Source organism: Diceros bicornis, chromosome 19 (genome assembly GCF_020826845.1).
Source record: "Diceros bicornis minor isolate mBicDic1 chromosome 19, mDicBic1.mat.cur, whole genome shotgun sequence".
Taxonomy (NCBI): Eukaryota; Metazoa; Chordata; class Mammalia; order Perissodactyla; family Rhinocerotidae; genus Diceros; species Diceros bicornis.
The window spans coordinates 43,387,890-43,401,404 of record NC_080758.1 but is presented as its reverse complement, the minus strand read 5'-3'; the positions used below and the strand labels follow the sequence as shown (position 1 = coordinate 43,401,404).

General features: G+C 43.9%; 1 protein-coding gene across 9 annotated transcripts in view; it reads left to right on the top strand.

Annotated features, from left to right (window-relative positions):
* Positions 1–13,515, top strand: part of KIF16B (kinesin family member 16B) — a 290,451-nt gene that overhangs the window by 157,482 nt on the left and 119,454 nt on the right. For all 9 annotated transcript variants that reach the window (XM_058563260.1, XM_058563259.1, XM_058563258.1 and 6 more), the window contains 2 exons: positions 7,247–7,329; positions 8,758–8,846. In XM_058563260.1, coding sequence (XP_058419243.1) covers positions 7,247–7,329; positions 8,758–8,846 — 172 coding nt within the window. The remainder of the gene's footprint in view (positions 1–7,246; positions 7,330–8,757; positions 8,847–13,515) is intronic.

Below are 13,515 nucleotides of genomic sequence, written 5' to 3'. Positions count from 1 at the left end.
GGAGCGTGCTCGTTTCATCTTATGCAGAACCAAAACTCCTCCCACAGGGTGGCTTTAGATGCTGAAAAGGAGAAATTTACCCAAAGCAGAATTCTGAAATGAGTAAATAAATGTATTTGTCATAATGGTACATGTTAGATACACTTTGACCAAAGTGTGTAGTGAAGAATTGTCTCAAGACTGGACAGCAGGTGAGGTAGGGGTAGGAGTGGTGGGTGACCTAAGCTTCTGAATGATGCTGCTGAATGATGGCAGGTTTCTAGGGCCCTTGAACCCCAGCCCCGTAGTGGGAATTTTCTGTGGAAGGTGCCCACCATTCAGTGGATGACTGTCGCAGAGCTGAAGGACAGTGCAGTGTCTGCACAGCCCAAAGGGAGGCTTGCAGATGGGCGGTAATGTAAAGGGGGTGGTGAAGATAAGAGACTGTTGAGCTTAGAGAGAAGGGACGCATTTTGGAAGAACTATTTTGGAAAGAACAATAGGATATTGACAGCTTGCAGTGTGTGGGAGGCTAGAACTGAATAGTGAAGATTGTTACTAACAGAGAATAAGTAGTATTGTTGGTAAGAAAGAATATGAAGTAAAAAAAGTTTACTCATAGTTTGACCCGTCAGTACCTTAGAATTTATCATTTTATTGTACTATCAGGAATTGCCCTCTTCTTCAGAAGGACCAGAACTGTTCCATATACGTACTCTTTTTGTATCTCCTCTGAGGCTGTAAGGAAAAAAAAAATCAGCTTCCGCTCACCCCCCATCTGCCCCCACACACATCTAAAAATGTCTTTGGGACTGGGTCTGGAGCATCTTGAAATTTTGCAAAGCTCCATGCTCAGCCTGTGCACACAGTTGGGCAAATAATTCTTGGTGGCTTATTTGGCTGGAAACTTCAATAACAAAGATTGAAAATCAATTTTCTTTCTTCTCCAGAGTCCCAGAATCTAAGTTTGCAACTTTTACTGTATGAAGAGTAAACAAGGGTTTAAGTGATTTATCTAAAGCAGGAAATTGTAAATCCATGTTTGAATTATAAATGTTGAAAGGAGGGGGCAAGGCCTATGTGATAGGCTTTTCGGAAAGGTGTCATGTGCCCTTCTATCCTTCACAAATGCTAACTAATGACCTGATGGCATACTTTGATACTGACACCTGCCACCTTGATGCCGAGTGCCTGTCACTCATCCGAACCAGCCGCCAGCCCCAGGCCGTATGTCCTGTTTGATTTCGTTAGTATTCATGTGAAATTTTCTTACCCACCACAAGCACTATGTCAGATCTTAATCTTCCCCATCTTGCTGCCCAAAGCCATTTTTGAGATAGAGGAAATTACTATAATTCAGGTGTCTGCAATAATGAAGTCAATGTCACAAGAGTCCAAGCCCTAGAATATATTACTTAATCTGTTAAGTACTGGCATATGTTAGTGGAAATTAGACTTTTTCTTTGTCAGGTCCTCCAAATGGTGCCATCATCATAACGTATTTTAATATAAATATTTTTAAGACATTTTAAATCAGAAGGAAAATTATCACACACAAGCAAGTTTTTTTTTTTTTTTGCTTGAATCAGGAAGTAAGAACTTCATCCGTCCTACCTCACCCTGACCTCTCATTCAGTACCATTCCAGAAAATTATATGTTCCCCGACAGAGCTCTGCTTATCTGACTGTTGTATTGAAAATGAAAACCTTGCTTTCACTGAGCATGCTTTGGCAGTGTGTTATATCCTGTGTGTGTGTGTGGGTGGGGGTGGGGTGGGGAGGGGAAGGAGGGGGCTGTCTAAACTAACTAAAATTCAGAATGAGGAACCCTGAAGCAGAATTACAAAGGGCCCCCCATTTTTACTACCACAGTGGCCTCTAAGCTCATTTTACATTGCACCATGCACTTTTGGGAACGTAGTTGTCTTTATATGTTGTTTGTATTAATTGTAACCCAGAATGAAAAAATTCGCACATCATCTCCTCAGAAATATTCATGTGACAACATTTAATAGGAAAAACAAAGTTGATTTATTTGTGCAGTAGCAGAATTTAAAAATCTAACATAAAATTTGAGGAGAGTAATTAATGGTAATATTAATGATTATTATCCTTACACTCCTTAGAAATCACTAGACACGTTTATGTCTGATTTTTTAGTATATCTGAAATATTAAAATAGAAAATTTCATGTGAAACCAGCATTCAGTGTTTTCTCATTCACAGAGATGTAAGTGAAGCTTTCTTGCTTTGTTTTGTAACAAGTGTCTTTGTCTCCCCTTTTACAATTCCATTTTCCCTCCATTCCCTTTTCAGACCGTCTGGAATTTGTCTGTCTTCAGGTATTTAACAAGCTCTGAAGTAATCTCAAAGAAGCTGTCATATATTTCAAGGAGGTTTAGATATACTCTAAAAATTACAGATGAAGTGCATTACAAAAAGTCCATCTGCTGTGATTAATCACATTAACCTCAGATCAAGGAGTAGTTCAGAGTAGAAGAGAATTTGAGATCTGGAAGGAACCTTAGCAAGTATCCAGTCTGATGACTAAGTGAGGACACTGGATTCTGGAGACGTCCAGCAGTGACTGGTCCTTGACCAGGAGTTCAGGGCAGGATGAGTGCTCTGGGTCTCCTCCAGAAACTGTACACCGTCAGTCATTCTCATTTATTCATTCCCTTTTTTTCTTCAGCTCGATAATTGCTTTTTAAATGTACTCAAGAATCTCCCTTTAAAAAAAATAAAACGAAATATCCCATGGGATCCGTCACCCCCTCCAACTGCTACCAACTCTGTCCTTGTCTTCAGACACAGACTTCTTGAGAGAGTTGTCTGCGCTCAGGGATCTACATTTCCTTCCCTCTCAGTCTCTCCTCCACCCCTCCACTTTGGCATCTGACCACTAAAACGGCTCTTACCGAGGCCACCACACCAGTGGCGTGTTCCAGTCTTTTCCTCTTGGCTCATCTCTCTGAAGCATTCTGCACCCTTGACCACTCCTTCCCTTGGCTTCTGAGGTTTTCCTTCTCCCTCTCTGATGGCCCCTCTCTATTTCCTTTGCAGGTTCGTCCTCCTCTATTTGGCCATGAAAGCGTTCCTCCAAGTGCCCAGTCTAGGCCCTCTTCTCTTCCATCTCTCTGCTTTCTCCTCAAGTGACTTTCCCACCCCTGTGGCTTCATTTATGAGAGATGACTCTCAAATATAGAGCGAGACAGACACACACACTTGCACACGCACACATATGCACATATATGTGTGCATATCTACCTAATATCTGTAGACGTGTGTGTGTGTATATATATGTATATACACATAGATATAGGATGGGTTTGTACATGTGTGTGTGTCTCTCCCTCTCTATGTATTTGAGACTAAGGAGGTAGGTAGGTAGGTTAGTAGGCAGACAGATAGATTGATAGATAATCCAGGCTTTTCTTCTGAAGCGTCAGACCCATATTTTGTGCCTACCAAAGGCATCTCAAATTCATTATGTCTAAAAGTAAACTCATGATTTCTCCCCCAACCCAGTCTTGGTCCTTTTCCAGTCTTCTCAACCTGTGTGAACAGCTCCGCATCCAACTAGTTATTGCAGGCCAAAACCCAGGAGCCATTTTCCTCATCTCCCATGTCCCTATGTCTAGCCCATCGTTGAGTCTTGTTGATCTTATCTGCTAATATCTTCCTGATTTGTTTATTTCCCTCCTTCTCTACCCCTCACCCCCCAATTCTGAGCCACCATCGTCTTTGACCTGGGCCATTGCAGGAGCCTCCTACATTGTACATCTGCATCTACTCTTGCTTTCTTTGGTTCATTCTTCAGTTGAAAGAGTGACCTTTCTGAAACTCACATCTAATCATGTAATGCTGCTGCACAAAGCCCTCAGTGTCTTCCTATTGCATCTGTATGAAATAAGAGATGCTTTACTATATCCTGAAAGATGCTGTGTGGTCTGCTCCCTCCCTTTCTCTCAAGCCTCATCTTGTGCAGTGCTCTCCCTTGTTCCTGCTGCAGTAAGCATACAGCTAGCTGTCTTCCAATCGCTTATCATCATCCTCGTTTTTTCCTGCCACAGGACCTTTACATATGCCACTCCCCTCCACCCTCCCATCCTCAGAGCTTCTCTTAAGCACCACCTCACTTGGGGCATCCTTCCCTAACCTTCCTTGCAGTCAGCCTCCTTCTTATGTGCCCTTTGAGCACCAGGCAGGGTATCTCTCCTTCAGTTGCAGCTTTGCATTTATTTGTGGAATTTGATTTTTTAACTTTTCATACTTGTTTATAAGCTCCATAAGGGCAAGGCATATGTCTGACTTGTTCAACTCTTTATCCCCAGGGCTTAGCACAGTGACTAGCACACACGTCAGTGTTCATTGAGTATTTATTGAATGAATGAATGAATAGCAGCATCATGTAAAAGTGAAGCAAATTTTTTAAGTCAGTAGATTTGTGGAGTAAAGGAATACAGTAGAGGAAGGAGGAGACCAGCGCCCGCAGAGCCCCTTTCATGTGCCAGGTGGTTTACACGAGTTCTGTGGATGGAAACAGTGAGCGGTCATGGGTAGTTTTGTTTTCTTCCATAACTCCTTAAAGGGATTTTTATGTGTATTTGATGCAAATAACATGGGTGGCAAGATTATTTTCACTGATTTAATGTGATATAATATATGCCTCTGAAATACTATTCTATTTTTCCACTAACATATTTTAGCAATTTTTAACTTGCGTGGCTGGGCGTTTGATTAACAGAAAAAAAAAGAATTGGATTACATATAATTAACACCATAAATGTGATTGCCTTATTAATTTCTAATGTCACTTTAAGAGCATTAAATATACATATATTCTAGATATGGCTGCTTAACTTTTGACTTTCTGTATGGCACACGGTTCTGAGTCCTAGTCATAAAAGGCATGAGAAACACCTTTCTTAATTATGGTAATGGTGCCTTTCCATAATTGGAGAATACTTGAATGCAATTTTCTGTGAGGGGGAGAAGCAGATTGCAGAGTGGATAATGTCCACTGCTGCCCTTCTAAGTCTCCTGAAACTGTGCTCTCCTTTCCATGTGGACTCCATTTCTGCTACATAATGACAACCCCCAGAACCAACCCTTCACTTGCTCCCTGTGGTTATGATAAAACCTGTTAGGTTTTAACCGTATTGAATTTGAAACTCCTTTGAGAATCTGAGACAATATGTCAAATAGGTGGGTGGATGTGCTGGTCTGACGCTCCAGATATAGCTATCTGGGGTCATGGCATTACCTGCAGGTAACATCCAGGTGGAGGTCGCCCCCAAGTGAGAGGCTGGGAACAGTGTCAACCAGAGGTCACGTGCCTTGTCCAAAGGAGGCAGCCAGCAGAGGCCCATGGATTTTTGCCAAGTGGCAACACAGATCTATTCATACCATGTCTTCCAATTATTAAAGGGAAGCCAGAAAGAAACTCAGACTTTTATGTGAAAACTGTAGATTTTTTTTAATTTTTGCTGAGGAAGATTGGCTCTGAGCTAACATCTGTGCTCATCTTCCTCTACTTTGTATGTGGGACGCCGCCACAGCATGGTTTGATGAGCAGTGCGTAGGTCCACACCCAGGATCTGAACCTGTGAACTCCTGGCCGCTGAAGCAGAGCATGTGAACTTAACCACCGTGCCACGGGCTGACCCCCAAAACTGTGAACTTTTAACTGTTGGCAGTTAATAATTTTGTTTTTTAAATGTTGCACGGGACACAGAAAACACATCTTGGAGCTGAGTTTTTTCTCTGGCCCCCAGTTGGTGACCTTTGGTACACGTTCTCTATTCTGGCTCTCCAGTTCTTCCCAGTCTGTTTCTGCTGCTTCTATCGAGTATCGATTCTTGCTGCTGTTACAGGTGTTCTGCCTTTTGGGTAGACTTGACTCCCTCCTCTCTCCAAACATAGTAGGCCCGTCCTTCGGTCTAAGGCTCAGCCCCTCCCCACGGTTACCCCCACATGGAACACCTCTCTTGTCTTCTAGTTGTCCTGTGAGACCCAGCTTAGGTCCTCGGTGCAAAAGTCTGTCCACACCTACTGCAGCCTGCGCTCATCACTTAGATGCCTCACATCTCATCACATGTCATCCTTCATGGTTGACTTCCAGTATGTATGTTCTTCACAAATAAGTTGCATTCTTTTTCAGGGCAAACATTGTGCATAGGTGTCTGTTCTGAGGCATGGTAGACTCTCAGGTGTGGGTGGGACTGGGTAAGATAGTGAATCTCTCGGAACATCACTTCCCTTAAGTGCCTCCAGTGACAAGAATCTCTCACTGCCTTCCGTGGCACCCATGCCAGCTTTGGACAGCTCCGACCTTAGGAAGTGTTTGCTTATTTGCTTAATCAAGCTGAAATTTGCCCCCTCCCCCACCTACCAATTTTGTTACCCTTGAGTATTTACGTTGACTTCTTTTGCCCCTTGTGCAGTCGTTTTCAGAATAAACAGCACCCTAGTGATCAAAAGGAACCTTTCTTGTGAGTCTAATGTGACCATCTAAATTTTTTTTTTTTTTTTTGGTGAGGAAGATTGGCCTTGAGCTAACATCCATCGCCAGTCCTCCTCTTTTTGCTGAAGAAGATTGGCCCTGGGCTAATATCCGTGACCATCTTCCTCTACTTTACGTGTGGGACGCCTGCCACAGCATGGCTTGATAAGTGGTGCGTAGGTCTGCGCCCGGGATCAGAACCTGCGAACCCCGGGCTGCCGAAGCAGAGCGCGTGAACTTAAACACCACACCACCGGGCTGGCCCCTGTGACCATCAGAATTTTAATAGGGTTTTAACAAGAAGCAGTGTTTTTTGCATGGAAGTAGACACTACCTGTACACAATTTCTTTCCTGTCAAATTCTGAGGGAAATTTTATTAATAGTTACCTGTACACTGCTGAATTCACCATGTTTTCTTCTGAAAGCACTTTCCTTTGAGACGTCTCCTTTTATTGGCATTAATAAACATTTCCTAAATTGGTGACCCTCTGCTTTGCTTGACATTCCATCTCTTTGGAGAACTGATTTCTTTTTGTCTTCTCAACAATCAGAAGTATTATTATCTGTTAAGTTTTAAATCTCATAATGTATTATAATGCTTAGACCCATCACTTCTGTCTTGGGTAAATTGAGACTAAAGCTTTCCCTTCTTATTGTTGTTTTAAAGTACCCTGGAAATTGCATTTCAACTGTAGAATTTCATGTTACCAACTGACCAAGTTGCTTTCTGCAAACTCATTACTGTTTTTGTATGTTCTTAGGTGCCGTGATACTCTTGGGAAGAACCAATATGTTTCGCTTTAACCATCCAAAGGAGGCTGCCAAGCTCAGGGAGAAGAGGAAGGTGAGCAGCGTGGAATCTCCAAGAGCCGAGTCTGCTCTGGTGGGGCTGGGCCTGGAGGATCTCCACTCTGGGTCCAGCAGTTTGACTTTCTGGAGTTCAGAACCACTTGAAAAGTCCTTCTGTAGCCTGAATTGATTCTAGGGAGTTTGTTTCACAGTGAATAATTGGCTTATGGAATAGGAGAGCAAGCAAGCAAAGTCCAGAGCAGAAGATGAAATGCCTCCTTCTAGACTCTTCTCTTCAACCCTGAACCCCCACAAAAGAATGGGCATCATTTATCATTAGGTGGAGAGTGACTTCCACTTATGAGCTATTTTAGGAGTTCACCCAATGTCAGAATCACTGCTCACTCTTTATTTTCATCCATAGGAAATTGGATTTTTGAGTGGGGTGTGGAACAGAGAATGGGTGAGTTTAGGACGATTGAGAGAGGCTTTGGCTTGGTTCGATGGGGACATCCAGAGGGCACTTAAGTGCTAGATGGGGGAGGTGGGTGGAAGACCAGAAAGAAAGGGGAGGAAATGAGAGGGAGAGAATCTGTCTAGGGACTGTCCTTAGATTGAGGAGGATACTAAAGACTACAGCTAACGTTTCTCTGAGCCAGGCACTGTGCAGTGCTTCTACATATATGCTACCGCTTTTATCTCCACAGCAGCTGTTATTACCCCCATGTTACAGATGATCGAGATGAGAAACTGAGACTAACTTGTTCCATAGGCAGCAAGTGGGGAGCCGGGGCTGCAGCCCTGACCTGCCGACCTGGAAGTATTTGCCCTTCACCACTGAGTTACATAGCCCCACACCTCAGCCCGCTTTTGGGAAGGGCTGTCCAAAGTTGCTAGTGCCTTAGGTGGGAAATAACAAGAAAGCTGCAAACCCTAGCCTTCTCCAGAGCTGCTTGTTCCAGCCGGTGAAGCCTCTTATCTGTTCCAGCCCAGGGTCTCCCTGGAGGGTCCTTTTAGGTATACACAATTGCAGAGGAAGAGACGGAAGGAAACATGTTTGCTAGTAGCTTTTCCTGGAAACAAAACAGATCAAGCTCTTACTTTTTTGGTCTCCCTTTACCTCTACCTCCTTCATCTTTATCACTCAGTGTGAGTGAGTGCTGCTGAGAACAGGACGCTGCTCCTGCCAGGGAGTGGAGGCTGACAGAGATGTCGTGACCCCTTCCCTCCACTTTAATGCAACCCTGTCAGGGAGGCCAACAGGGTTGTGGAGTTCCTGGTGAGCTGCCCGCTCTGAGCAAGCTCGAGATGGATCCGCAGCCTGACAGTGCCTGATTGCCATCCTCACATAGAGCAGTTGTTACGCATGCTGATCAGGAGTGTGTGCCCCTCATTGCCTCTCACAAGTTGAGAGCAGTGAGTCCAGAGCACCGACCTTCTCTTCTCTGCTAAGGTAACCGCTCTGCCCTGTGTCTGCCCTTAGAGTGGCCTTCTGTCCTCCTTCAGCTTGTCCATGACCGACCTCTCGAAGTCCTGTGAGAACCTCTCCGCGGTCATGTTGTATAACCCAGGGTGAGTGAACAGCGTGTCTCCTTCCCTGTGATTGTCACTGTTGTGGTGTTTATTGTGTCAACTCCACTAAAGTCACTAGATAAAAATAAAACTTCTGCAATCGAGCCTCCTTATCAGCCACAGTCATTTTCTAGGTTCCTTTCCAGCCCTTGCTATATATGTACTATCATAATTTTCCTTAGTTATAATCACAACATAAATGAGATTGTGCATTCTGATTTTTTGCTTAACAGCATAATAAGCATTAGTAAGGGTTGTTACAGCTTCATTATCATTTTCATAACTGTATAGTATTTTAGAGTTGGCACTTTGATTACTCAGTGTACCATGCCTTTGGCTTAGGCACTTTCATCTCATTTTACAAATTTATCGTAATAACAGCTTTGATTCTTAGGACTTCAGAAAACCTAGGAAATTATGTTCACTACTTCCAAGCACTGGGGGACCACTGGGGACTCAAATGGTAGTGTTTTAAACTGACTTGGTGGCTGGGTAACCTTGGGCGGTCACCTCAGCTGCCCAGGTCCTTCGGGATTTCGTCAGTGAAATGGCTGTGACAGTGAAAATGCCTGAAAACAGGGAACTGGGTGAAAGGACTTGGGAGTCCTTTCCAGTTTTGTGAGGTTCCATAATTGTATCTTTCCTGCAAGGAGAATCTCATGTAAAATAATAGAAGTAAATCTAATAGCTAAATAAGTGAGATAAAACTGACAACATCATCATCTTCTAGAACTGTCATTTACTTATTAGTTACTGTGTGTCAGGCACTGTGCTGAGCACCTCTCATCTATTATCTCTTTTAATTCTCACAGTGACTTTTCTCCATTTCACATATAGAGAATTCATCTAGGTTTGCTTGGCCACGGTTTCATTCTTAGAGCTGTGGTGAGTCCAGGGCTATCTGATTCCCGTGATGCTCTGACCATGTTACTGCCTGCCTTTCTCCAGTCAGGGCTAGTTCAGACCTGGGGCCAGTTCCATTGCCCATGCCCTCCCGGCTCAGCACTTCTCACGAACACTGAGCCACATGCTCAAGGGTATTCTCTCCTTCAGCTCAAGTCAGTGCTCTGGGTTGTGGAAAGCAGATGTGCCTACGAGGAATTTCTTCATTGTCATAGAAGTTTAAAGTGGGGTGGGATGAGGAAACCTTCCATCACATTTCTGGATTCCTCATTTTATAGGTGAGCAAGCTGAAGCCCAGATTTCTGACACCTTTTAAAAAACAAAAAAAGCCAGTTAGTGCAACACCATGGATGCAGGCTCCTGGGCCTCTCCCTCCTTCCAGAACTTCTGCAAGTACAAGCAAGCAGTTTACTTCCCTGTGTCAGCCTTTGTCTGTATCATTCAGCCTTTCTGTCTTATTACATGGTTATTGAGGAGAGTTGTGCTCATGAAATAAGTCTGTCTTGAAATAAGACGCATTGATTGATAAGACCCCTGAAATGTGAGAACAGTGTCAGAGCAACTGGATTATCAGCACTTCAGAAGGCACGTTTTGTTGTGGGTCTTTAATTCCTTACAGTAGTTTTAGCAACTAGTGACTGAGATTGATCATTCATATGCTCACTTTATTTAAGTTTAATATAATATGCAGGTCTTTAGGGGTAATATCCGTTTAAATAGTGCATTCTCATCTGTTCGGTATCGTTTGGCTAGCTAAATTGTTCTGGGATACGAAAAGTGCTTGCTTGGATTCATCTCCCCGCTCGGGACGTGGTTCCAGTCCTGGAATCCAGGCGCCAGCTTCATTATCCTTGATGGTGGTGCCTTCTACTTTGAAACCATTTGGAAATACTCTGTGGCTGTTCAATACCTCTGAAGACCAAAAAGTGATCTGCAGTAGGCCTATCCCCTGAGACACAGGGTTGCCAACTCTGTGCCCCGCTTTCCTTAGCATTTACGGGTGGGGTCTAAGTCCTTCTTTTTCCTCCTCCAAACACAGGAGAATATGTAGTCCTCTTAAAAGTGATGCCATTTTTCATTGTTTGCAAGTTAAAATGTTTTTTCTCTGTGTTTATAAAATGGAGGTCAAGTGTACTAATTTTCATTCTCAAAACTTTTCAGTGACTTTCCATGGTCTTAAAAATGAAAGTCCAGGGGCCGGCCTGGTGGCGCAAGTGGTTGGGTGCACGCACTCCGCTGCAGCAGCCTGGGGTTCGCCGGTTCCGATCCTGGGGCGTGCACCGACGCACCGCTTGGTGGGCCATACTGTGGCGTCCCGTGTAGAGTGGAGGAAGATGGGTGCGGATGTTAGCCCAGGGCCAGGCTTCCTCAGCAAAAAAAAGAGGAGGATTGGCAGATGTTAGCACAGGGCTGATCTTCTTCACCAAAAAAAAAAATAATAATAATGAAATTCTAGCCCCTTGCCACGTCACCCATGCTCTCCATCACCCGTGCTCTTCTCTCAGCTCTTGCCTCCCCTTGTACTGGGCACCAGGCATTTCAGGTTCTGGTTCCCTGCTCAGACTCACCTGGGCTAGCCATGCCTTTGGGGCTTTTCCTTTGCTAGTTCCAGAGCCTGGCGTGTGTTTGAGATGCTGCCTGCGTGTCCTCCACGGCGTTGTACATATGATCTCTCCTCCAGAAGCCGTTCCCAACTTTCCTCCCCCTAGTCAAACGTAAATGTCCCTTCCTCACTGCACACTGCTCCATTTCTGTCATCCTTATTTTGATGTTCTTTGTGATGTACACTCATCTGTCAGCAAGTCCTCTCTGAGCGCCTCCTGTGAAGGAGGCCTGGTTCTAGCACAGGGACAGTTACTAACAACACCGACAAGGTCACTGTACAGCTCATGAAGGAGAGAAGGTAATCACGGGTAATTTATAAATAAATGCAGAAAGTGAAAATGAAATGAAAAGGTATTTGATCACTTGGGTCAGTATTTGATGGAGTGATCAGAGAAGGCTTCCTGAGGAGGGGACATTTAATCCAAGACTTGAGCGGAAGGAAGATGACACTTGGGCAGCAGAGTGGGAGAGAGGAGAGTATTCCAAGCAGAAGGAAAAGCAAGCACAATGGCTTCAAAGTGAGAAGCAGAAAGAGGGCCAGCGTAGGGGGCGTTTAGTGAAGAAGAAGAGTGGTAGAGGGGAGGTTGGGGTAGTCAGGGGCCTTGTAGGCCACTGGAAGAGTTTCACTGTTCCCTAAGAGTGCTTAAGGAAGGAGGGCCTTAAGGAGCAGAGTAACCTGAAGATGTACTTACTAAAAATATTAGGAGATAATTATTTGGAAAATGTAGCATAGAAGCAAGAGACCATTTAGAAAGCTATTTCCTTAGTCCTAGTGAAAGATAACAGTGGCTTGAGTGTGGGTGGTTGCCATGGAGATGGAGATCCTGGACTCAAGGGGGATTCCTAGGTTTCAGGTTTAAATAGTTGGCAGATGGTGCACCCGTTCCCAGGATGGGGGACACAGGGAAGACTGGCATGGGCTGGCAGTTGGGTGAGAGTTCAGTGTGTGTGAATGTCTTTCCTCTAAGATTGGAAGTTTTTTGAAGTCAGAGGCTTGTCTTATTAACTTCTGTATTTTCAAGTCTCATTCACTCAACATGTTTAATAAATATTTGGCAAACAGATCAAGAATGAAATTTTAGTAAGATGCACGAGTCTTTTTGGGAAAGGTTTTTCACTAATTTCTTTGGGTATATATGTTCGAAATAGTGGAAAACAGCATACTATGCAAAGGAATGTGTTTTTGTGGCATGGGTCAATTCCCGAATGACGCTGCAGTTACTCGAATAATCTCAAGGTCATGTTCAGGATCCTCAAGCGAAAAGGTAGGAAGAGGGCTTCGTGATGCAATGAAGAATTAGGCTAAGGCAATCAGAAAGTTCAGGTGAGTAACAGTCTGTTTTAGACTGCAGTACAGTTGGGTGACTGAGGAGATGGTTTTACATGTGTTTCCATTATGCATCTTGTTCACCTGGCTTCAGTTAACAGAGACATTTTGTCTCTGCCACCCCTGCAATACTCATTTGTACAAATTAAAATTAATACTTCATCGTACCTTCATTCTCTCTGACTTCTAGCCCCCCTCTACTTACCACCTGCTATAGAGAATGATTGCCCATGAATTAAAACATAATTGGAGAAAAATTGCCTACTCTGATTTATGGGAAGCAGACACCTTGTGAAGTTATCTACTCCAGCAACTCAGCAAAACAAAGCAGGGTTAAAGCTATAGCGGTGCTGTTTATACCTTTTTTTATGTCACAGATGTAAATACCCTCAGCCTATTTTAAGCACCGTGTGATAAGCTGGAAGAACGTTGAAAGAAATAAGTTTGCTACTTGGACTCTAGCTAAATAGTTGTTATTTAAATCTGGATAATAAACTGCTTGGACACAAAAGCATGTTAGTTTCTGAAGATGGAAAAGTAGGACTGAGACACTTCAACAGGTCCGCATGTATTTTGTGAGAGTTTGGTGGGGTATGTGGAGAATCTATAAGGGTCAGCTGCAGTGTGCTCTCTGCCTACGAACATGGACACATGCATGTGAACCCATGTAGAGTGAAGGCAAGGCGGTATGTGACTGAGGGCAAAGAGCGGTGGTTTAAGTAGCCTGCCCCCTGGGAGGTCCAATGGGAAGGGGTTGGTGCGAGTTGAAGTGCCTCAGAAGGGATTCTCTTTGTGTAGCCATGCCTTGTAATGTGTTGGGTAACTTGGAAAACT